At 50.9% G+C, this 24,980-nt stretch overlaps 1 protein-coding gene across 1 annotated transcript in view; it reads right to left on the minus strand.

Moving 5' to 3' along the window:
• Window positions 1-526: 526 nt before the first annotated feature.
• ACACA (acetyl-CoA carboxylase alpha) overlaps window positions 527-24,980 on the minus strand; it is a 96,900-nt gene continuing 72,446 nt past the window's right edge. The window contains exons 46-56 of the mRNA XM_065732089.1: window positions 19,955-20,098; window positions 19,120-19,240; window positions 16,891-16,987; window positions 14,542-14,638; window positions 13,826-13,961; window positions 10,131-10,308; window positions 9,131-9,243; window positions 3,364-3,518; window positions 3,000-3,170; window positions 1,185-1,321; window positions 527-708 (exon numbers count right to left, since the gene is read on the minus strand). Coding sequence (XP_065588161.1) covers window positions 582-708; window positions 1,185-1,321; window positions 3,000-3,170; window positions 3,364-3,518; window positions 9,131-9,243; window positions 10,131-10,308; window positions 13,826-13,961; window positions 14,542-14,638; window positions 16,891-16,987; window positions 19,120-19,240; window positions 19,955-20,098 — 1,476 coding nt within the window. The 3' untranslated portion in view covers window positions 527-581. The remainder of the gene's footprint in view (window positions 709-1,184; window positions 1,322-2,999; window positions 3,171-3,363; window positions 3,519-9,130; window positions 9,244-10,130; window positions 10,309-13,825; window positions 13,962-14,541; window positions 14,639-16,890; window positions 16,988-19,119; window positions 19,241-19,954; window positions 20,099-24,980) is intronic.

Below are 24,980 nucleotides of genomic sequence, written 5' to 3' on the forward strand. Positions count from 1 at the left end.
TGCATTAGACCAAATTTCCCTTTGCAGTTCTAACCCCATCCCGGTACTGGGCTCAGCCCTTCCCCATCCCTGTTCCCCCTCAAAACAAGCAGGGGAGGAGGAAGAGGGATGGCCAGACAGCCGTGTTTACTCCTTCACCTCCTCCTCGAAGGGCTGCAGTGTGCACAGAGCAGAGGAGTGGGCTGGGTGGGGTGGGACCCCCACCCCTCTGTGCAGGAGCTCAGGGTACGGCCGTACCCGTCACTGCTCGAGCGTTGGTCCTCTCACGTGGTTAAATAAATAGGGTACAGTTAGGACAGCTGTAACTCGGTTCCGCAGGCGCTTTGTGTTCATGCGTTTTCCTCGTGTCTCTGGCCAAAGAGCACACCTCCTCTGGTCAGTCTGATCTGAAGAAATAAAACTGTCACTCTCGCAGCATTTCCCTGAGCCTCCCCGTGCGGGTACAGCGGTCGCAGTGGAGCAGACAAAGGGCAATTCTGAGCTTGGTTTTCTCGGTTGGTGGGGTTTTTTTTGCTTTTTTTTTTCCCTTCCCTTTCCCTGCACGGTACCGAGCAGGGGGGGAGCACAGGAAATTGATGCTCTTACGTTGAAGAAGGAGAGTCCATTGTGGAGAGGATCCGCACGATCTCCGCTCGCTGGGTGGGTGATATGTGCTGGGTCATGTGCACGATCGAATCCATGGCAACCTCGGGGTTGGCCTGGACCAGGCTGGGGAGAGGACAGAGTTAAGTGGAAGCAGCCCCAGCCCCGTCCCGCAGCTCCTGGGGGGGGGCAGAGCCGACAGACGGGCTCCTTCAGGGAGCAGAAGGCAATGGGTGCTGCTGGCAGTGTGAACCAGAGCACCAACCACTGCAGTACACAAAGCACAGACCCTCACACTGTGTGGGTGCCCTCCCCCAGCTCTGCCCTGCAGCAGGGAAAGCTCAGCCCTCTGCTCTAACACACAGAAGTGATCAGTGTTAGATCTGTTCACGGGTAACAGTGCTCCGCTCGTGGGGCTGAAGGCTGCGAGGATGAGTGGCCGTGCAGATGGGACTGTACTGCTCACAGGGAGGGGGGTGTTGGCTGTAGTTCTAAGTGAGAACCTAAAGGGATGCAACATCTTGTGGCCCCAAGCACAGAGTGCTGTCTAGCAAAAGAAAATATGGGGAACCCACGTGGGTGCTGTGGTCGGAGCTGCTCACCTGCGGATCTGCTTCAGGATGTAATCCCTCGAGATGTACTTAATGTTTTCATCCACCACCGAGCGAACCCCTTCCTCCTCCATCAGCTGCTTCTCCAGCCACTCCACCAGGTCCTTATTGCTGTCCCACAGGTACGCCTGCCAGCCAACACAGCACACACATCACCCGCTGTCCCAGCACCGGGGCACTGGTCCTACCCAGTCTGTCCCTCTGCTAATCTCAGTTCAGCTCGAGCCATCCTGGCTCAGCTGCCCCACGGGCACAGCACGTTCTGCGTGGCATCCCCAGTGCAGCTGCACTGCCCGCAGGAGGGGGTCCCACTGAGCCCCATTTTCCTCCACGAGATCATTTCACCTGATATCTGCGAGGTAGTTGACTACATAATAACTCAGGAGTGTGTTAGGTGCCTAATAGCCTTCCCACTCCTCTCTTCTCCTCTCATTTTCTTTACAAATCATTTAAGAATCGTTTTGTTAATGGTTTCCGGAAAAGCAAGTACCGCCATTAGTACTCATTCATATTTATGTCGTTTTATTTGGGTAATTAAACACAAAGCTCGTCATTTAAAGGTGCACTATCCTTCTCTGTTATCACTAACAAAGTCAAAGTCAGAATGACAATGAGCTGTGTGGTCCAGCAGGAGGTGAGTGGGACCCCCACGTTGCTTTTACCCTTAAAAATCACACGCGCAGCCGTGGTAACCCACTGCTGTCACTTCAACCCAACGATTCTGCTTATGGCATTGTTTTTTTCCTCCTTATTATTTTAAACTCGTTAGTTTTTGCTCCTTGCTGCTGCCCCCAGACAAGGCAGCAATGCTCCCTGCATACAAAGTGGGGCACTGGAAGGTTTCAGGGAAGGGTTTTCTCCCTCAAAGCCACTGTATGGCTGCAGACCTGCAGAAAGCGAGATTTACCCAAGAATCCCAAAGCTGTTACTTTAGGAGAATATTTAATACTCTTATTAATCATTTTTAATCCGTTTGCTTTTAATTAAGAAACAGCATGATGCTTTCCTATCAACATATGCCAGGGAGCAGATTAATTGTGGCTTAAGATAACTCTCCTTGATTGGTGTAATGTATTAGCTAACGAGATGCCCGCTTTTAAAGACGCTCAGACACTACCTTGGAAAGCCTGCTGCCCTCTGGAGAGCACATTCACCCCCCCCCCCCCCCCCCTCTGCTTTCTGGAACCCCTGAGTGCTGGTGACTTTAAAAATAAAATAAAATAACTCAGATCGGAGGACTGTGACAAAAAGCAACCTAAGAGCTGCGCTGGAGATGGCTCTTTAGAGATTGCCAGCCTCGGAGTTTGAGCACAATTAAAAATGAAATCCTCAACACAGCCATCAGATGAGGATGCTGCTGAGGTGACCCCCCCCACGTCCAGCAGCCAAACCTGGCAGTGAGCTGTGCACGCTGCTTTGCATGGCACTGAGTGAGGCCCTGTGGAGCTGGGGGGGCCATGGGACATCTGCTGTGCCTCCCATGGACAGCCCTCCTTGCTCTGCCAGCAGAGCTGCCCATCCTCAGATGCTCACATTTCCATAACGGCAGCGTTACATCACTGCATGCTTGGGGAGAAACCTACTGAAACCGAGTGAGCGCGTGTGCTTTCCTGCCCTGAAATAAAGCACTGCCACAGAGTAGCTCACTCATGACCTACAACGTTCCCAGTTCTCTTTTGTCACCCAAAGTATTTTCGGGCATTACAGTCAAGAACCAAAGATGATAAAGTTCCACCTTTAGGAGAACTTCACTGACCTTGCACCCCAGGAAGACCACGGCCGTGGTGGAAGTGCGTTTCCACTTACCTTTACTGTCCCCTCCACTTCCACAAACCAGCGTCGCAGCATGGCCTGGATCTGCCCGTCGGTCAGCTCAGGGTTGGCATCGTGGATCTTCTTTTTGACCACATCTTCCAGAAGAAGACGTCTCAGCCTCCAGTAGAAGAAGGTACGAGAAGTTTTCCAGTCTAGAATGTCCTGCCCAGGACAGAGGTGAAGGAGAAATGAGGATTTCCAGGGAGAAATGCCTAAGCCTTGCTCCCTAGGGAAGCTTTCACTCATACAGTTGTGCCACTCACACAAGAAATACAATTCCCGGCTCTGAGCTGCAAAGTGTCCCTGCTCAGCCGCCCCACCTCATGAAGCCAGCCCCCATCCCCGTGGTGCTCACTGTGATGGCGCCCTTCTCCTGCATGCGGCCAGGAGTGTCATGCAGGTCAGCAAACTGCATGGCCACCTGGTGGTAAATGGGAATCAGGAATTCCTCCCGCTCCTTCAGCTTGCTCTCCAGCTCCTTTCTGTCAGCAGCGCTCAGCTCGGGGGTACCTGCAATCAGAAGAGCCACAGGTCAGCCACCTCTGACAGAACGAGGCACAGGGAGCAGAGGTTGCTCCTGCTCCTGCACACGGGATGGCTTTGGCCAGGAGCAATGCCAGCTCCAGGCAGTGCCACGCAGTCCTGAATCAGAACCGGGCACTCTGGCCCAGATTTCCTGCCAACAATATTCAGGCAACAGCTCCAAAGGAGGTTTGACCATGGAAACTCTGTTCCGTTTAAATGCCAAATGAGTTGAGCCATCAATTGAGTGACAGATTTACTGGACTCGCCCCTATGAGAGAGTACTGCTCCAGCACGGTGCTGCTTTCAGCCCAGGACACGGGCAGTGTGAGACCACCACCCCACGCACACCCACCACACGGCCCCAGACACAGAGCAGAGTGATGGACAGGAGGAAAACTGCGAAGAAGACAAGGTCCCCTGAAGTTCATTAAGTTTTCTCTTGTTTTTAAAAGACCAAACTGTAATTAACGTTGATGAAAACGCCTTAATTTCACCCCGTGAAGGGCAGGAACCGGAGTAAGTCAGGAACGCCACTGCTGACAGAGGCACAGTACTTCGAGCCAATCTGGGTTCAATGTGAGCAAAGACTGTGGTCAGAGCTCAAGTGCACAGCAGTGGATGAGCAGCTGAACTGTGCTGGTTTTCACCTCCCACCCACACCAACAGCTGCAGCTGCTCATCCCGTCCCATCCCATCCCATCCCATCCCATCCCATCCCATCCCATCCCATCCCATCCCATCCCGTCCCGTCCCGTCCCATCCCGTCCCATCCCATCCCATCCCATCCCGTCCCGTCCCGTCCCATCCCGTCCCATCCCATCCCATCCCATCCCATCCCATCCCATCCCCCCCAGGAACACACAGCGATCACACAGAGCTCCCCAGCCAAGGTGCACTACCAATACAAATGCTTCCCAACCTTTCCAGCACCGCTAAGAAGGTTTTAATTAAGAGCAGCGGCGCTCATAACCTTCAGAATAAAGAATGAGCTGTATTTATCCACGTTCATCTCCTGTTCCTCCAGCCCCGTTCCAAACGGCGCCGCGTGCTCTGGAGCCCGCGCTCAGAGCAGCCAGGCCCAGTAATGATTTAGGTGAGATTAACAAATATGTCAATGTCTATTTTCTGCTTAATTTAAAAGCGGCGTCTATAAAGATTTTTGACTTCTGAACCCTGTTCTCCTGAAAGAAAGAAGGTAACAATGAGGAGGGGGGATAAAGAGTGATTATCCCATCATCGATCGTTTGTCAGGAGCATTTCTTATTCACTGGACTATTGTAAAAAGCTAAGCTCTCGATCAATCCTGTAAGCCCCCCGTACAATTAAATATCTTGGAATGGTTTTCTTTCTTTCCCAGGCAGATCTCGAGGCCTCGGGGCTTTTCGGAGCGCTCGGGCCTTATTTATTTATTTCTCAGGAAAAGTCTCCTTCCACAAATCTCACCTGGCAGGGAGAGCAGCTTAAAATATGGGATTCCTTTGCTCTGAAGGTACCGGACAGTTAATGAAACCGTTACCACTTAAATCATAGGAGCGTTGTGGAGCTGGGGGTATGGATCGGCTGCTGATCAATGGGAACAAAGGAGCAGCGTGGCGGTGGGGGACGCAGAGGGGACGAAGGAGCATCCTCGTGCTCGCAGCGATGCTCAGGCAGTGCTGGAGGTGCCCCCAAGTGCCACGTTTGTGTCGGGCTGTGGCTCTCCCTGCAGCACAGCCGTCCCCAGCTCTTCATTCCACCACGTCCTCCCTTCGTTTGCTCCATGGCAGAAGCGCTGAGAAACTGCCCTGGGGAAGCAGTGCTCCCGCTGGGAGATCAGAGATCACACTGAGGTGAGAGCTCCGGGACCTGATGGGACAGGGGCCCTCCCAGCCCCCCCCCGCCCCTGCACTGCAGGACCTGTGGCCACGGAGCTGCAGCTGTGGCCGATGGATGGGAGCACAGTGCCATAAATCCGCGGGCAGAGCTCTCGGAGCCTGAATCTCAATTTACACTCCTCTCCAAAAGTTAAGGGGAAGCATCGCGGCAGAGAAAGCAACACCTAAAGCACGTTGATTTGTGCCCCATTAAACACAAACCCTCTGCAGGGGCAGCCCCCCCCCCCCCCTTCAGCACCACTCCTGCCGTCGGGACGCGGCTCAGCCCATGAATCACGGCCTCCCATAACATTTAGCAGCAAAGCACTTGTTTTAAATATGACCACTTTAACAGGTTAGACAAAACGACTTCAAGAAATGTTATTGTAGGTTCCCTCTGATTGCAGAGCCAGGCGGCTTCTGAATCAATTTGATGGTTTATGGTTTCTAAGCTGTTAAAACGTGGGATTTTCTCCCTCACCCTCAGCGTGGCAAAGCGTTTCCTTGGCCATGCACTCCCTCTTCCCCAGCCACGCTCCCGGGGCCCAGCACACCCACAGGCCCAGCTGGGGATGTGCTTCTTCCCACTGTCACTCACCCAGTCCATCAGGACACGTCCATTTTAACCCTGGTCATGACCACCGCATCTAATGCCCACACGTGTGACAATCCTCCCCCTCACATCTCACCTTCTCTTCCTCCTCCTGTCCCCATCTGCCGTGGGACGGGAGGTCACGGCAGAGCGCGCGGCTTTGGGCCATCGCGCGTTCCTTTAAATGAGACTCCTCGCAATTGCTTCACTAAACATGCAGCAGGATTTATGTTACAACGGTGCAATATGCAATAGCAGTGAAGGTCACACGTGCTGTGGTCACAGCCCTGCAGGAGGGGCTCAGGATGCTCATGAGGACGTGGCAGTAATCGCCACTTCTCCTCTGGGCTCCTGACTGCTCCTTACCCACTCACACTCAGCAGCACTTGCATACAGAAGCAAAGGCAAAAAGTTACAGCTGCACCGACACCGCTGTCCCAGACTGCCTGCGAGACAGCACCACTACAGCCCCATTTTTCTTAGTCACTGCTCAAGAAAACAAGCAGCATTTTGATTAATTACCGCACGCAGTGACAACCCACCCCCAGAAAATAATTACTGGACCTCCGAGCCACAGTTCACCTCTGTGAGCCGGGGCTGGGAGCTGCTCGGCCATGGCACCCCGTGTCCCCGCCGTGCAAGAGCCTCTGCTTCCCAGCACAGACACAGCTCTCCTCCCACCGTGCCAGCACACAGCTGAGCACTTCTACCAGGAGCACCGCGGGGAACATCTGACAGCAGAAACGCGATCACGCCGTATCCGAGTCTCACTCTGACTGCGGCCATTCCACCCCACAAGCGACGCATGGCACGCGTGGGATCTGCGTGGCCGAGTTAGCATCTCCTCCACTCCCATCTGTGCCGCTGTGACCCATAAATGGGATGCACTGCATCCCCGTGAGCTGCGGCCGCACTCCCATTCACCGCACGCGGGGGAGCGCTCCGGGCAGGATGGGACCGCCCTCCCCCCCCCCGCTCCGTTTGGGAACGGCACAGCTCTGAGTGACGCCGCAATCCGACGCGGGGCTAATCAACAGTTCAGGACTAGCGTCGGGGAATGGATAATGAACAGATTTATGTCAAATGATTCGATATCCGCTGCTCTCACACTCCCCCACTGCGGCCGCGCGGAGGGAGATGGCTCCGAAGGGAGCGCCCGGCCCCGCTCCCCACGCAGGGCACCTCGTGCTGCTCGGCTCGGCAGGGATGACAGCCACTCAGGGGTTAAAGAGAGGCAGTGAACCCCCAGCTAATGAGTAAGAATTCAGCAGGCAGTGTAAGATAAATGGAGCTTTCTCTGCTTCTGCTGGAGTCAGCATGAACTGCGGCCCTGCGGCTTGTTTGTGGCAAATGGAGTGCGCGAAATATCAAAGGGCAGTGATCCAGAAGAAGACCGACTTTGACAAATTTTAAATTGGCCAGAAAGAAAACCAGCAAAAAAAAAAAAAAAAAATTATGCAATTCAGTGTGTCCTGCAATCTTAAGCTTTCCTGCGACGGACGGAATTAGCAGCGAAACAACAGCAATGATCGGCCGACGCTGGGAGCAATTACAGCCATCTCAGTGCGATGCTTATCAGTGAGTGAAGCTTTTAGAGCTCTCCGTATGCACAGCTGTAAGTGACTTGCTCTTGGGTTGCAGTCATTTTAATTAAAGCGTACGGAGTTTGCCAGGAGTCATCGCCCCGTGCAGAAGAGGGGGCAGAAAGGCCTGCACAGCTCCTGCCCCTCCCCCACAGCCCAACCGGGGCACAGAGACCCTCAGCAGAGACCTGCTCCCATCCTGTCCCCATGCCCGTGCCTTTGGGTGGCACGCTGTGCCCGCTCCCAGCACGCCGTGAGCTCTGCCCTCCACTTCTTCCATTGCTTTGGGACTGGGAATCGTGGCTGTGAGGGGAACCAGCTGCAGCCCCTCACCCCAGTGAGCTGACAGCCACCAGGACCACTGCTGGGTGCCCGGGACCTGGCACACTCACACTGTCTGCTTCCTGTTGGATGCTGTCAGTGTAACATAGGCCCAAATGGGTTTTTAGCTGCAAACATTCAGATGGTTTTTCACAGCCGTGGGACAGCTGTGTCCCCACTGCAGGGATGCACAGGAGCTAGACCAGCTCAGACAAAGCACTGTCCCACACACTGCCCACCTGTGCATGCCCAGAGAGGGAAACAGAGGCTTTTAAAACTGCTATCAAAGTCTCTGATGCTATCAAAGACATCAGCAAGAAGCTGCCTTTCAGCAAGCACTCTCATTCCTAACACTCCCAGCACCCCTTACATTCCCTGCTCTCCTCCCAAGGCGCATCAGAGCACTCGTTTTGTATATGTATTGTTGCACTACCATAAATTAAAAAAAGACAAATAGTAAAATACAACTGCAGCAACAGAGACGATTTATCAGTCATTTGCAGAACACTTCTCCTCCTGAAGGATCCCAAAAGGCTTTATAAATTCACACCATCCACACATTGCCTGCTTCCTCCACTAAAATGTACTCAATTTTGGAGGTAAAAAGAGGCTCTGTAAGATTATACTCTCAGAGTAAGAGCCAGTAAAGAACTCTTTAAGGAGTCTATTCTGAGAGAGTACGCATCTGATATTAAGTGCTGAGCACTGTGTTTTGGGCTGTTGGGCATACACCAGGTGCTGGGATTGTTTGGAATGAAAGGCTCCCTAACAACACAACACGCCAGCTGAGAGCACTGCAAACCAGCCCCATCTCCCAAGGAGGTGAGCAACAGATTTGGGCTTTCTTAAAACTGAAAAGCAGACACCTCGAGCACACACAGCCCAGCAGCCCGAGTGTCTCTGGCCAAATTCTGAATTGTGCCAAACGACACCAGCTGAGGGCTCGGCCAAAAACTGCTGAGATGGAAACTGGAGCCAAGCATCTGCAGCAAGTGTCTGCTGCAAGGCCCCATCAATTAAAGCAAATTCAGCTCACAAAGACACCTTCCATCCAGCACCCCCCCACGCACGCTGTATCCACACCAATCCCCCCTCACGCAGCCTGTCTCGTCTGGTTTCCTTCCCACGGTGGATGACGGTAAATAAAAATTATCATCAATTTGATGCAGTGCCTGAGTGCCCCTTTTGAAGGCCCACGACCACCCTCCTCAGGCAGCAGAGGGATGCTCTGCTGCCCACCCAACGTACCCAGCCGCTCCGCCAGCCGCATGTAGACCGGGTCCACTCGCCTCATCGTCTTCACCAGGTCCTTCCTGCGGAACTTGATTTCCACCGTCCCCTCTGGCTCCAGGATTCCTCCTCTGATCAGTGAAGGGAAAAGAGAAAAGAAAGGCACCTTCAGGTCATCGGACAAGGGGAAATACAAGAAGGAATGGTTCGGTGTTGTCTAGAAAGGATGTAGAAGGATGCAGAGAAGGGAGGAGGGAGATAAAACAAAGAGAGAACAGATCTTAGCTGTGGTTTGCCCAACAGCACTGCACACGAGGCTGTACAGGAGGTGCCCATCCAGCAGCACGGGGCACAGCCCGGCACCAGCACTGCTCTTGGCAGCCTCTGTCAGCTGCAACCTGAAAGCTTCTCCTAAAGGTAAAGCCTTGTGACACATCAGTTAACCAAGCACGTTCATTAAGAGGAGGAGAAGAAGGTCGGTGCTGAGGTGGAGGAGCAGCACTGGCGATGGGAATTATCACACACTGCAGTGTGCAGGGACAGGATGGCAGCACTCCCAGAATAATCCTTCTGGCCCGAGGGCAGCAGAGCCCAGCTCAGCCCTGCCATGCACACAGAACCTGCCTGCTCCTCCCCATGGCTGCAGGTACCACCCCCTGTAAGTGTCCCTGTCCTCCTGGCTCACCCTGTCCTGCCTGCTGCAGGCAGACCAGGCAGGGCTGGAAGACCCCGAGTGACTCGTGCTGTATTTTAGAGATTCTCATTTAGAAGTGCTCCCCACAGTCTGCCTGCCACTCTGCACGCTGTAACTAGGACTTCACTTATGCAACTTGTAGCACAGTGACCCAGAGAGACGGGATCGACACTGCAGACCCCCAAGGTGAGGGGTCGGGGCTCTGAGCACCACACTGGGCTGTGGGGTTCCCTGTGCACTACAGGGGGGTGGGACCAGATGGCCTTCAAGGGTCCCATGCCCCCACCGGACAGGACAGGGCCGGGATGCCCGGAGCAGCCCTACCTGCTTTCCCGGTCCGCATACATCTCCATGTGCCGGGGGTTGATGGTGGGGTCGATGACGGCCCAGGAGCCGCCCCTGAGCTCCGCCTGCGGTGGGATGTAGATGAGCACGGGCTGCCGGTACTCCCGCAGTCCGTCCACAATGTAGGCACCGAACTTCAGCACCTGGTCGTACATGTCTGCAGGGAAAGGACACGGCGTCAGGAGCACAGGGGAGAGGGGAATGCAAGCACTCATTCTGCCCTCCCCGTGTCATCCTACAGCTCCAGCGGGTGCTGCCGGCCCTGGGCGGAGGGAGGTGCACACACACATCCTTATCTACCCTTATAAAACCCAGTGAGCACAGAGGGTTCAGGCATGGAATAGCTCTCCTCCCCTCTTCTGGCTTTAAAATCTATCCAAAGCATTTTGCTGAACATTCTGAAGAACTCCACTGCGTACAGACAAAGCACGGGAAGTATCTGCCCCAAAGGTGATTTACATAAAAAAGAATGAAGGCAATGAGAATTTATATGAGATGATACAGTTCATAATGGATGTAGTCTGTAATGGAAACAGGCAGCCTCGAATACGTATGTTTTGTTACACAGAATTATATTTAGAAGCATCGAATCAGATATGTAAGAAATAAGAAATAGTGATCAGGATTATCTGGTCTGTCCACACGGGCCCCATCCTATGCTTCCTTCTTTAAAGCCTCGATTTAGAAATCTCAAACCACCAACTCCTGCTCTTTGGGGCCATCTCCACAGCATTCAGCCAAATTTCCCCTCCTTCCCCATCCCAATTCATTTCCCATTACTCCTCCTCGCACGGCCCCACACTGCATCCACACCGTCAGGCACAGTCATCAACAGACCAACAATGGCATTCACCTGAAATCCTTTACATCCCTTGAGAAAAGCCACTGCTGGGCAAGAAGAGAGCCCAGCCCAGGCTACAGCCTGGCATGTCACAGCCCCCAGGTCAATGGGAAGCATCAGCTCCAGGTCTTTGGGAAATACACAGTGTGTATATGAAGTCTGTGTGTGTGTGGGTACCGTGGGCTCTGTGCAAGGGCACTGTGCAAACACCCACGAAAAGGAAATCCCCAACATTTAGAGATGCCAAATGCCAACGAGGAGGAGGAAGATCCATCTCCACTGCTCGTGTGGATCAGCGTGAACGCTGGCAGAGCGGTGGGGCTGAGAACCAAACCGAGCTCCGACCTTTCCATTTGTCCTGAGCAAAGAAAAAGACCTCAAAAGGGGTGACAAATTTATTACTAATTACACAATTATTTTATTATGTAGTGCTAGTAATAAACCACTCGAAGTACTTTCGGCTAATTCTAGTGTTAAGAAAATAATTGCTTGATTCAAATTATTTTAACTGAATTAATTCTTTACTCGACATTTTTTACTAAGCTACATAATAAAATAATTGTGTAATTAGCCATCCATTTTTCACTCCTGCCAAGGGTATGTATTTTACTCAGGTTAAGACCTGGGAATAGAGGCGTCCCTGGTGCAGAGGGGGGTGCAGCAGAGCAGGCAGCCCCTCCCTGGGGATCCTGCACTGCAGTGCTGCACTCCCCTGGCAGGTCCAGGGCCGTGCTGCAGTTTGTGGATGGGTTCACACTAACTTCAGGCTTCCCTTGCACACTCAGAACTCCCACCACAGCCAATTTCTGCCCTCCCAGATGCCCCTTCCTGCCTTCGCACAGCCTATAAACTCCTGGCTGCTTACGTTAGGACGAGCAAACTTCAAACTGAACGTGGGATTTCTGGGCCAAGTTTCAGCACTGCACCAATTTAAAGCTGAGCAAAGCAGCAATGCAGGAGTCCTCAGGAGGAGCAGTGCTGGTGCTCCAGCAGGGCACGGTGCTGGCAGCATGCTGTGTGAGCACCAGCTCCTGCTGGGCACTGCTCTCACGGCACCACGAGGGTGCTGGGACGTGCTGGATTGGTGCAGACAGCTTTGTGCACTGCAGGCAGCGTGCCCTGAACCTCTGAAGCTGGAACGGATCTCATCAGCTTGGCTGGATTAGCAGATAGGACCCGGAGGTAAACACCAGGCACACGTTGGCTGCAGACACATAATGAACCTCGTAAAGCCATTACATACAGCAGCAGCGCCGCTGAGCACCAGGTAATCAGAGATTTAAAACAGCCCTTTCCTTCTGCTTAGATTTTTTTTTATTGTTATTTATAACCTGTCCCAGGGAAAAATAATAAGTGAAACATGAAAACCCAACCGCGAGTGACCCCGTAGCACAAGCAGCGCTGCCGTTAATGTCGCGGGGATTTGCATGCTATCAAACTATTCATGCCGAGTCCAAGACCCCGGTGCTAATTTCCAGTAAATTTCATGCTTGATGTCTCCCCGTCGTGGGTCACTGCCGGTTCGCCTAAATAAACCACTTCCAAATGGCTCCTCCATCTAAATATTCAAGCCAGTTTTTATAATTTAATTTTGCATTATGCTGAAGAGCCTTCCGGCCACGCAGCGCTCGCTGGGGGAAGCGCTGCACGATGCTGAGCTGCCTCCATCCCTGGCCCTCCTGTATTTGTTTTACTGCCCGAATCAGACCTCCTAGGCTGACGAGTAAAGGGGTTGGTCTTTTTTTTTTTTTTTTCCTTTGCTTGCTCTTTTCTTTTTTTTTTTTTTTCTTCCCCCCTCTGCTAATGTCAATTTTCAGCATAGCAAGAGCTGTCTCTAATCTTTTCCTACTCATTACACACAATTTTGGAGTCATTTTACCCACAGTGCAGCCGGCTCCTGGCAGTGTGTTTGTGTGCACTGAGGGGTGGCATAATTGTTTATTTTCCCTCCCCGCATAATCCCCAGGCAGTGCTGAAACCAACACTGCCAACACGGCCCCGAGGAGCACAGTGAGCATCCGGAGGGAGCAGAGCTGCCACGCAGCCCCAGCAAAGGCCGCAGCAGACGTGCCCACAGTGCACACTGCAGCAGCTCCATCTGTCCCTGCTCTGCCAGGAGCTGCTGCACAGTGCAGTGTTGGCATCCTCCCACAAATGAGCATCTTTGCATCTTTGCTTTTCCACCTCCAGTTCCAGCTCAGAACGGCTTCTGAGGAACACACACCCAGTGGGAACTTCTGCTGTGAGTGGACCTGTGGTGCTCCTGCTCAGTGCCAAGTGCTGTGTGTGGGTAAAAGGCCAGAATCCCTCACTCATTTACATTTTATAGTATCCATCTCACGTTCCTGGCACTTAGCAGAATTTCAAGTAGCGATATGTGGTACAGAAGTCTAACTGCCAGTACATTAACTGAGCATTTTGATAACCACTGCCACCCAAAGGAGCACCCGGGATGGGGAGCCCACCCTGATCTACTCGGTGTGAGAAACCATCAGTGAGATGGTGCTTCCACTCAGTGCAGTGTGTGCTCCCATTACCCCGTACTGGTGTCTCGCCCAGCCCCAGTTCTAAGCTGGGGCAGAAGGACATACAGCAGAAGGGGCTCCCAGAGATTAGTGTGTATGAAAATACAGCTGTGCTGTTACGCTGAAAGGAACCAGCTATCAGACTGGTGTGTGGCACATTCAGTGATATTCCCACGCTGGCTGTTAAAGACAAGAGCCCAGCAGGGAGGAGAGGAACAAAACCCTTCACCACCACCACCACCACCACCACAGGCAGCCCAGCAGCACCCTGCAGGACAACACCAGCACGGTACACGAGCGCCCGTTACCTTTCATGCCACCAGAGAAACCCCTCCAGTTGGCAAAGACCATCAGAGGCAGCCCCTCTCTGTTGAAGTCGTTGATGGCCTGGGCTGTCTTAAAGGCAGAGTCGGGGAACCACACCTGACCAGCCTGCTGGATTATCTGCGGGAACGAGAAAGATCACCAAACCCTCCATTGCCTTAAGAGCACAAATACACAAACAGCTGCAACAAGAACTGCAAAGTGGAACCATCAGTGCAGAGCAGAGCACACAAAATGCATAGGATCTGCTTGCCCATGGAAAAAGTGGGACAATCCCTCTGTCACCAGCACCAAGAGGAGCGATGCTGCTGCTTTCCCCACGGGGAGATGGCACAGGAAGGCCAGTGCTGTGACTGCTGTAACAATGCAAAGGAGAAAGGAACAGATATGCGAAGGAGAAGGCCCAGAAGAGATTACAGAGGGCCACAGCTGTAAAATCAGGCAGGAGAAAAGCAAAATGTCAAAGCAGCAAGAGCATGAAACACTGCAGTCACAGCCAGGGAACAGGGAAACGATGCTTCTGATGCCCCACTCCCCACATCTCAGCTAGCCCACAGCAGAAGTGGAACCCGGTCCACAGCTCCCAGCCAAGGACTGGCTCTGCTTTGTGTCCTGCATTTGAAAGAAAAAAATCCCACCAAAGCAAATGCTTTTTTTCTCAGAGATGTTTGCAGAGGACAACCAAGCACACTCAGCTGACCTTGGCCTCCGAGTCCAGGTTTGCGGGATCAGCGGGGATGCTCAGCTCCACTGTTCTGGTTTCTACGGCAACTACTCCTACAGGTATTCCTCCCAGCCTGAAAGGAGGTGAGACACATCAAAATCCGTGTTTTCACTGTTACACAACTAGACAATTTTTCCAATTTGCATCAAAATACTCAGAAGAGACAAATAACGCATGCAAATGGAGGAGGAGGCCGCGCTGGGGCCTCTGTGAAGAGGCTAGGCATGCGACCAGATAACTTCAGAGCTGAATTTAGAGTTCTGAAAGCAAAACCTAGCTCTGAAAACTGCCACGTGCCTCGCTGAGAATGAAACAGAACTGAACTCACTGCACCTGTGCTGCTGCTACAACTGCCTCTCCCTGGGGGCGGCGGTGGGCTGGGGTTTGGGGCTGGGGTTTGGGGCTGGGGTTTGGGGCTGGCTGCCTCTGTGCTGCTGGATGCCTGCAGCCAGCACAGCATCCCAGTGAGCTGCTCCTGCAGCCCCAAGGCAGGACAGCACGGCCAATGGGCACCAGGGGGCTGAGAACATTCCCATTCGCTATGATTAAGAGTCTGCCCAGAAAGCCGTAATTGCAGAAGCCGTCTTAAATCGGTAACTTATAACTTCTGTATTAGGGCCCATGTGACCTAATAAAGAACATCTTTATCCAAGTATTACAGTTATTTATTGAACTTGAAAACAGCTCAAAACAACTTCTGTTTTCCATTATACTTCATATAAATTTTATCAGGCTAGCACATGAAGATGCTACATCTTGTTTTATAGTGTGTCCCTGGACAAGTTGCCATAGAATAATAAAAGACAATTTACAGCCAACAGCACACATATTCCAAACATACATACAAAAGATGAGTTTTGGCAGCACTTATAGTAACAATCCCAGAAGAATACATTCGTATTTGTTTTTTCAAAGTGCCGCTGCTTTCAAAAGAAGTCGGTTTCATTTGTGTTATATATATGTGTGTGGGGGGGGAGCCCAGAGCAGCTCAGAATTTGTCAGAGGGAACTGCAAGAGGTCACACACTGGCCTGGACTGAGACCTTCCGGCTTTGCCAAACCATCAGTTGTTTTTTTTTTCCCTGGAATACTGCTCAACCTAAAAACCTTTATGAGATTAGAGCACCTCGTGAGATAAAAGTTCAGCGTGTTACAGATGGCAGATTAAAATACTGAAGTGTACCGGAAGGTCACAGGACAACCTGGGGTTATGTGCTGCAGTTAGGAGTGGAGTCTGAGGGACTCTGAGGATCCTTTAAACAATGTATGAGGACCAGACAACATCCTGAGTGGAAAGGAACCCTTGGGAGCAGCCATCATCCATGGTGGACAACTACACGGAGCTGTGGCTTTGAAGAGTCTAAAGGAAATGGGAACTGGCAGTGTCAGAACATCTGGGTCCACCTGTGCTATCACTGTAATGGAGATAAGAGGCAGTGGTGATCCACAGCCACAGCTCTGCCTGGGAGCAGAGCTGGTTCACAGCCATGGTGCAGCTCAGGAGCAGTCCTGAGGCAGTCAGGATCAGGAAACTTCACAGTGCAATTCTGTGGGACAAAAAAAAAATGAAAAGCCCAACTAAAAAGAAGGAACTAAAAAAAAAGGGTGATTGCAGGTTTTTTGAGCCCAGCATTCAGGATCCTACCTGCAGGCTTCTGCTTCCTGCCAGCTCAGAGAGCACAGACCTGCTCCACCCAGGACAACACAGGCTGAACTGATCTTAGAGGCAGGGATGGAAATCTCAAGCAGACAGGGAACACTTCAGAATTCTGCATAGGTGCCACTTCCCAGCAAGGCAAGGGGAAGTGCTTCCCCAGGAGGAGGTGACAGCCCCAGGTCCTGGAGCCACACACCTCTGCAGCACAGAAGACACCTGAGATCAGCAGGTGCTGCTTCGGAAAATGCTGCAAGCGATTCCGTGCAAGTCTCAACGTGAAGCTCTTCCCTTGCAGAATCACTTGCAGTTTGTTCCAGTTTTAGCTGAACTTCTCTTGCAAGTCAAGTGTGACCTCAGGACACTAAACTGTGCACCAACCCTTGGGCTAACAGCCACAGGAAGGCCTCCCTGCGACCACGTACCCAGAGGAGCAGGTTTGGTCTTCCATCACCTTTAACAATCTCTCTCTTATTGGCTCCTGTGCATGTCACCTCCAAGCAAAACAGGAGCAATGATCAGTGCACACTCCACTCCTGTGGTAAAGGAGTATCCTATTCAAGTAATGACTTATTTTTACTATCAACTTTGAAATGAGGTTCCAGAAAACAAATGTAAAGTGTGGTGGAAACATGATTTCTACAAACATCTGAAATGTCTCTCAGCATTTACCTTGCTCTGCCAACCACAACCGTCTGCGCCCAGGGCTGCATGATCTCCAGGAACGAGCCATTGTCAAAGAAACCACTCTGCCACTGTCCTTTCTGACCTAAAAGGAAGGGAGATGGAGACATCAGACTGGGAGGAAAGGAAGAAGTCAGAATGCAGAAGGAGCAACAGAAACTTGCTTAAAAATGCCAACCAGAGGACGTGGCGCTGCCTTCTGATGTATTTATTTATTTAATTTTAAACAGATTATAATACAAGGGAACATTAGACAGCTGAGCATTTGTCTGCCTTCAGCCATCATGTCTTATTTCGTTTGCTAGCCTGCATAAAGACAGTCATTTATCAGCAAAAGCATCATTTATTGTTAAACGATGGGGTTCAGATAGCAGAGGGACTTTGCATGCTTTTAAATAAATAACTTTTTTTTTTTCCAGACACGACAAACATTTGTCTAAAGGCAGCACAGTCATTAAAGATGTTCTTCAAAGCTCCTATTTCTATTTTAAAACTTGGCTCGCTCTCCTCCTGATTCTGCCTGGTATCTCCTGGAAAGGACCAACGCTGAAGAAACGCAAAATGTTCCGTACTACTTGAAAATGAGGTGGCACATCTGAGAGCTGTTCTCACATTCCTTGGGAAAACCTGAGGTAAGTGCTGCCTCCTGAAAGCCTGCTCGCTCCGTACACACCACGTGCACCCCCATGAACCGAACCACGCTTCAGGAGTCACTGTATGCTGCCACAGCAGTTCACAGGCCCGGAGGAGGCAGCAGCTTCCAGCACCTGAAGGAAATCAGAGCTCTGCCACCAAGATGCTGCCCACCCAACAGGCACAAACACAACTTTCTGTGGGAGTCTGCTCTTCCCTGCGACTTCATGAAGCTTCTGCCAAAAAAAAAAAAAAAATACAAAGCCCACAAAAGCTCCCTGCTTCACCCCTTGGCACGCAGCTTCTGAGGAATGCTTTAATCTGAACAAGCACCTTTGCTTCTGCAAACCCAAGTCCAAAACCAATTAAAAGTGGAGATCCAAGCAAGCTAACCTCTGCTGACTTAAACAGGATGGAGAGTGTTTTATCAAGACCAAACTTGTAATTACTGTGTTCTACATTCCCTGCTTCTGTGGCCCCACTGTAAAATGTGACCATCCATTTCAAAATTATCTCTTTATCGTGAGCCCAAAGCTGATCGTTTAGATTCTGGCCTCGTGTCGGGCGTCAGTTTGAAGAATATCACGGCAATATCTCCTCTAATAAATGGCTTTAACTTTTCACCTAGGAGATATCTGCTTTAACTTATCACAGGGAATCATCTGCTTTCCTTAACGCTTCCACTAAATTAAAATCTGAAGTCACTCGATTTGGAAGCCGGCGTTTGCTGCGCTCAGACAGCTGGATGAATTACTCGAGAGATGATGAAAAAATATTATCCAAAAACAGAAAACTTAGTTTATCACAAATCTCATTTTAGGCCCCCAATCTCATTAATAACAGCAGGCGTAATGGTCACCAGTTTGCAGCTGGTACATACACAGGCCGCACAACCCCGAGTGCGTGTGGGGGTGCAGTGGTTGGCAGTGTTTCCAACACATTTATCCTCTGAGATGTGCAGGAGTGCCGAGCGATTCCTCGAGCGTAAAGACTTTTGTATTTGTGCTTTCCTCTGAACCAGAAAAAGAAAGTCTATAAAAGTAACTATTACTCGTAAATGTTCCCAAGCATTTGGAATTTACATGATGTTTTGGTATATTGCATCTAAATCCCTTAGAGGGAATCATTTCATAAGCTCTGCGATGTATTTGCGTGCAGGCCTTGGACTTTTCTTCCCGTTCCAACCAGCCTGATCCATTTAAACTACCCACGTTCACAGGCTGCCTGGCTGGGGGCAGGAGGCAGAACACAGCATTTCAAGTCTGGAAGCAGATGCTGAGAATCTCCAGGCAGAACAGACAGATTCAAGCTTCAGAATGCACTTGGCACAACTCAAGTCCAAAGTACCAGAGAAGAAAGACCCAGATTTGCAGGGTTAGCACACAGCACCGCCTCATTTGCTGACATCCCTTCGTTCTTCAGCCCTTGTATTTCTAACTACACAACGGGCACAGAACTGCACCAGAGCAATAACAACGTGATGCTGAAATTGGATCACTGACAAAGCAGTACCAGATGTGGAGCCTTGAAAGCTTTGAAACAAGACACAACACGGCATGTCCTGACCACCAGAGATCTACGTACTTGGGTTTGGGCGTCCAGCCAGCATCCAGCGAGGATCATAGGGAGTCTTGGTAGGAACAAAGTCTATGGTTCTGTCTATAGGATCCTTGACCTTGAGGATAGGAACAGGGCTGTACACACTCTAAGGAAAAAAGAAAAATATTGCAATAATTCCACACAGCTTTGCACCAAACTCCAAATCTACAGCACCTGGTTGGAGTCCGCTTCCCAGCACGCAGTACAGCCCCATAACAAGGGATCTCGGAGCCTTGGCAGGAGTCTGCAGAAACTTCCAAGGGGCACCACACACTCCCCAAACCCCCTCCTTCTGCACCATCTGGTATGCACTGTGCTTAACTTGTTCCTGAACTTTAGGCACTGACAGCATCTGCAATTGAGTTTCTACGGGTGACCAGGCCACCCGACTCATTCATGCACGCACTCCTGAAGGAAGGTGACCTGTGTGTTCTCACTGCTGCCTTCCTGCCTGCAGAGCAGCTAACACACATACATCAGCTCCTACAAATTACTGCCTCAGAGAGGAACTTGTAGAGCCTTTTCAGGAAGAGACAACCTACTGCTGACAGAAGGTCCTGCCACTGAGAGTACAAAGACAGGACGCCAGGGGTGTGATGTGGAAGCGCGGCCAGCAGTGCCTCTCAATCCCAGCTTTGTGGGTCAGAAACTGCTCTGTGGAGTTCAGTACCACAATGCCCAACTGCTTCAATCCCGAGTCTAAATCATTTTGCTGCAAACACAAGATAAAACATTCAGAGAGTCTATCCTCCACCCCAAAGCTCTGTGAACAAAGAGAACGCAGAGTGACATCTCACACTCCTTCAGGGTCAGGGATTACCTTGGGCATGTAGGAAAGCCACAGCAGAATAGTGTAGACTCCTTCAAAATCGTCGCACACGGTGCCGTGCGTCACCCCGTTGTTGTGCATGATCTGGATCCCACCCAGTTGGTTGTTGGAGGTGTACACCTCCCGCCCCAGCACCTTGAAAGGAAAACCAGGGAAACCATCAGGGGATGGGACGTGGCCAGCAGGTGCTGACTGAGGAGATGCACACAGCAAGTCATGGCCACTTCAGCAGCACAGGACGACGGCTCCCAGCAGACCCTCCCATGCCCTGAGCACGGCTGAGACCCTCGGGTACGGATTTACAAGGGAAATGACACTCGTGGAAAGCCAAGGCAGCTGTCCCACCTGCCCTTTCTGAGCAGCTGAGACATGAACAAGTCTCCTGAGCACTGATACCCTTTGACTGGAGAGAAAAGCCACGTGCTGCAGAAGTCAGAGCAAAGACAAAGCCCTGGCTCTCAGAGGTTGGGAGATCAGATGAGCGCTGCGTTTGACTCTCCCGTGCAGCTCCAGCCTCAGCCCGGGCTCCGCAGCTCTTTTCTCATTCCCTGCTGTCTCTTTCCATTTGCCCTCTTGCTGACTGATACACTGATCTCTCGGTCACTCGGCTTTCTGCTCCACTGAGTCCATATTACTAATAACACCTCTGCCACGGCCAGTTTACCTCATGAAGGCAGGAGCACATCATTACAAAATAAACTCATAACTTTGACATTCTAGCAAATATATGCCGTTTGTTATTTTTATGGGTTGAGTCTCTCTAACAGACAGAGGGCATTACATACCTGCTGCATTTAGATCTTAAAACCCCCTCAAACGCAGGCAGACAACCCGTCCTCCCCCAGCAACCCACTGGCACAGCTCCATGCAGGATGAGGGTCCCCAGGGGAGGAGCAGCCCCAGCCCAGGACAGCACTAAGGATGGGGAGCTGGGGTCTGACCGCTTCTGAGGGCTCAGTGCCTGACATCCAGCCAGGAGCACTGCTGGGACACTGGGGCTGCCACGTTCCTCTGAATCTGAAGCTTTGAGCAGAGAGCAGAGGTGTCAAAGGGATGGGAGAACAGAAGCTCTGCCCCGGCTGTAAGCTGCCCTGGACGAGCAGCACCTTTCTGCACACACCAGTTAACGGAGGCTCGGGTTGTGCCCTGTGCCCACCACTGCCAAACTGCAAAGCTATAACACTACCATCTGCCAGCCCCAAAGGAAAGCAGAGGCCTCGGGATGCCAGTCACAAGCCTAACCAAATGCTCTTCTGCAGAGGAAAATAAAGAGGATTTCAACTCCCCATCTACGAACTAATGCAAACATGCAAAATGGGCCTCTGCTGCCACTCATCTGGAGTCCGCGCTGACAGGCAGCGAGAGCAACCTAACACGGCACCCCTAAATCCCACTTTGGAGATGAAGACAGATATGCAGCTCCTTCTCCTGAGTGCTGCAGACATCTCTGTGAAGCGGCAGAGCACTGCGAGGGGCTGCAAGAACAGGACCCCCCCCCAGCACTGTGCCAGCACACATTTACCCATCGAGGCCTGGGGCTGTGCCTCTGCAGCTGAGCTGGGAGCAGAGGTCAGGAGGCAGCGAGGGGCCAGCAGCACACACAGTGATACGGGGCTGGAGAAAAATGAATGCAATGGCTCATCCATTCAGCTCTGCCAACCGCCTCATCTCTGACCTCGCAGGACTACATTTTTAAAGGCTGACAAGTAATTCAATCTCCAATTAACAATTTTAAATGGTGCAATGCATATTGCTGTATAAATGTTTCTGCAAGAAAATATCCAAGGGTGAAAGAGAATATGTCTGCTGGAGGAGCCCAGAACTGATGCTTCTGCAATTAACTGATTCAGATATTCCTCAGTAAGACACACTGTCGGCAGAGGCATGAGTGGATTTAGAAGTGCTGCCTCTCAGTTAAATGGAGAATGTTGGAACCAAGAAAAGACTGTGTGGGATTAAATCCCATATGGAACACAACCAGGGCTGAGCATGCAGAGCAGGTCCCTCCTGGCAGAGCTCACTTCTTCCCCAAGGACAAAGATACAGCTACCACAGAGCAGAGATTAGGAAAGGTGCGGCAAGAGGGGAGGAGAAGGGATGCTCCAGCTCTCAGAGCTCAGATACACAATGCACACGTACCTGAATTATTGGTCATGCTTAACCTCTGACCTTTCACCTTGTCTGATGGGAAACCGGACAAAGAACATCCACAAACAGCAAGGCACTGCACAGTAAGCTTCCAGCCCCAGGAAATGGGCTTTCAATTAAAATTCCATCCACTCTATAAAATCCAGAAGACAATTTCTGCCCACCCTGCTCCAACACGCTGTCAGCAACAGGGAATGGCTGGGGGCCCACACAGGGATCCCACACTTGCTGCAGTACACCGGGGGGAAACCTCAGGAAGAGCATTCCTGTGGATGGCACTTGGGATATCATTTCCAGTTCCTCACTCTTTGCAGCTGCTCTGACTCCTCTGTGCCTCCATCGCAACAAAAAGATGAGGAGATCAGTGAAGTGTCCCAACAGAGATGGGAGATACAGAGCTGCACATGTTAAAGCTCAGCCTGTGGCTGTAAGAGCACACACAGCCTTCCAGGTAACACAACCTCTGATGCTCCATGCTTAGAAAATACCCCAGCAGAAATGCCACTGCCTATTCCATCTGTTCTACAGAAGCTGTGCTAGGACACCACATATCTTTTCACTACAGAGGACCCTTCAGGAAGCACAAAGGAGAGCCAGTGTCCTGGCAGCCCCTTCAGCCTTCAGAAGGCCCTTCCTCCCAGGCCCACGGGCACACCATGGCTGTGCTGATCATTTTCTAGATCATTTTCCAGCCTGCACTGACCAGCAGCTCTCCCACACTGCTGTGCAGAAGCTGAGCTGCTGGAGCTGAGACATTCACAGCGGAGCTGCTCTGGCTGCAAACTTGATTGGCTCAAATGTTTCATCAAAGATGAAAGATCTTAAAAAATGACAGCGGAGAGCTTGAATGGGAATCATCATGTAACATAAGTGCTCTTATTATTCAGAGCATATCATGTGTTTATATCAAATACAAGTGCCAGATTTTTATCCAAATAATTTCAATAATTGCAATTCCCATCCCACAATTTATATTATCTGCCAGAAACCTGAAGCAGAAAGGCACATGCACATACTATAAATAGCCTATTTTTCATAAACAGGCAGAAATGATCAGAATGAATGTCTCATCAGAAAACACAATGTAGGAACTTAAAACCTGGCTGCTATTACGTGCAGTCAAGCCTCAGCAGATCTTACGGCGTTCATTTCCATCCCTCAGCTCTTCCTCCACACGTATCGTGTCATTAGAGGGCAAAAGGGAAGCCACTCCAGGCACAGGAGCAGCTGAGGGAGATGCAGCAGGAGTGGGTGCACTTCTTGCATCTCTAATCTACCGGCGTGTGCAGTTCCTGCACTTTTAATTTACGAGCGTTCGGTGGGGGACCCTTCTGACTTGGGAACATATTGGCTCAGTCTAATGCTTGGAGATTATTAAAGTCAGAGCTATACTCCACTATCAAGTCTACAGATCTTTTATTTAGAAGATATGGTGCTCTAAATGCACAAAGAGCTCCCTGTCACCTTCACATTAAAGCCCCTAGTGCCTGGTAAATGGAATTATATAGCTGTCATCTCCTTTCCCCAAAGTTTTAAGAGTACAATGGGCTCATTTTTTCACACTCCATCCCAGCTTCAGAACTAAGAGACCTACTTTGTATTGATTTAAAGTCTCAGAAATAAATAAACCTGCTTCACCAATGTGATTCACAAGAAATTCATGATACACTATTGCATGATATATTTCAAGCTGTGGCTCCAGCTCTTTTTTTCCTTTGGTGAGTGATGGGGGAGGTGGGAGGCAGGGGGAGGTGGGGGAAGCTGACAGCCTGATGGTTATTGGAGATGGCTCCTGACTGCAAATCCAGAGCGGGGCCTGCTGGTGGAGGCCTCTCCTTGCTTTAGTTTGGGGAGATCAGAGGGGGAAGGGGAAGAAGCAATTGTGTGGGAGGCAGCAGGGGAAGACATATCCGGGGGGGCAGTGCTGCTGCAGTTGGCCTGGCCATGGCACCTTCTGCCTGAAGATCCCAAAGTGCCTGACTGATGCAGATGGTGACGTGAAATGTTCCTGGGAGGAAACTGTCTCCTTCCCATACGGATTTGTGGGGGCCTTTGAAAATTTCCTCTTCTGGACCGCAAAACGTGCGGCCCCAAGATTTGACCAGACAGGATCACCAGGTCTGCTTCTGACTTCTGAAATCTTTGGTGGAGATATTAGAAATAGAAGTTAATTTGGAATGAACATTCAGTTGGAATAAAAGAGCTTTTCGATTGACAAAATGAAAACATTCCAAATGAGGAATTCATCAAAACCAACACCTTTTCCTGAAGAGTTCCTGTTCCAGTGAATTGGCATTTTCAAATGAAAAATGTCTTGTCAAAAAATTCCTGCCAAGCTCTCCTTTCACAGCGTAGGGAGACGGTGTGTTTTGCTCAAGGTCACTCCATCAGTCAGTGGTAAATCAAAAGGGCTCAATATACTTTGCAAACTAAAATTACAGCCCCCTGTTCTACATGGTCCAAACACTCATAAATCCCATCTGTCCCAGCTAGGGGTTCCCTACTCTCGACAACAGCCCTATAAACAGTATTAAGAATTGTCTCCATGATACTTAGTGATCTTGTTTTTGGTCATCCCCTTGGCCACCTTCTGAGCCCCATCAGAACACGGAGATCAACCAAGGGGACAGCTCCAGCACAGGACAATGAAACTCTGTTCACCCTGCAGCATGGTTTTGGGTTTAATCATGAGATATCTGACAGCTTTCCAGAGCTCTTTCCTAGAGTTCCCACTCAACCATCCAGAACAGCAGTAGAGAAAAGCCATAGGCAGATCATCCTGACACACTCCCAGGGACACCTTGAGAGATGGGAGGGCAGGACCAGCTGCCATGGGACACATTTGAAGATTATCTTCTTCCATTCAGCT

This window comes from Cyrtonyx montezumae, unplaced genomic scaffold (genome assembly GCF_038088225.1).
Source record: "Cyrtonyx montezumae isolate F1298 unplaced genomic scaffold, pur_monq_1.0 scaffold_15, whole genome shotgun sequence".
Taxonomy (NCBI): Eukaryota; Metazoa; Chordata; class Aves; order Galliformes; family Odontophoridae; genus Cyrtonyx; species Cyrtonyx montezumae.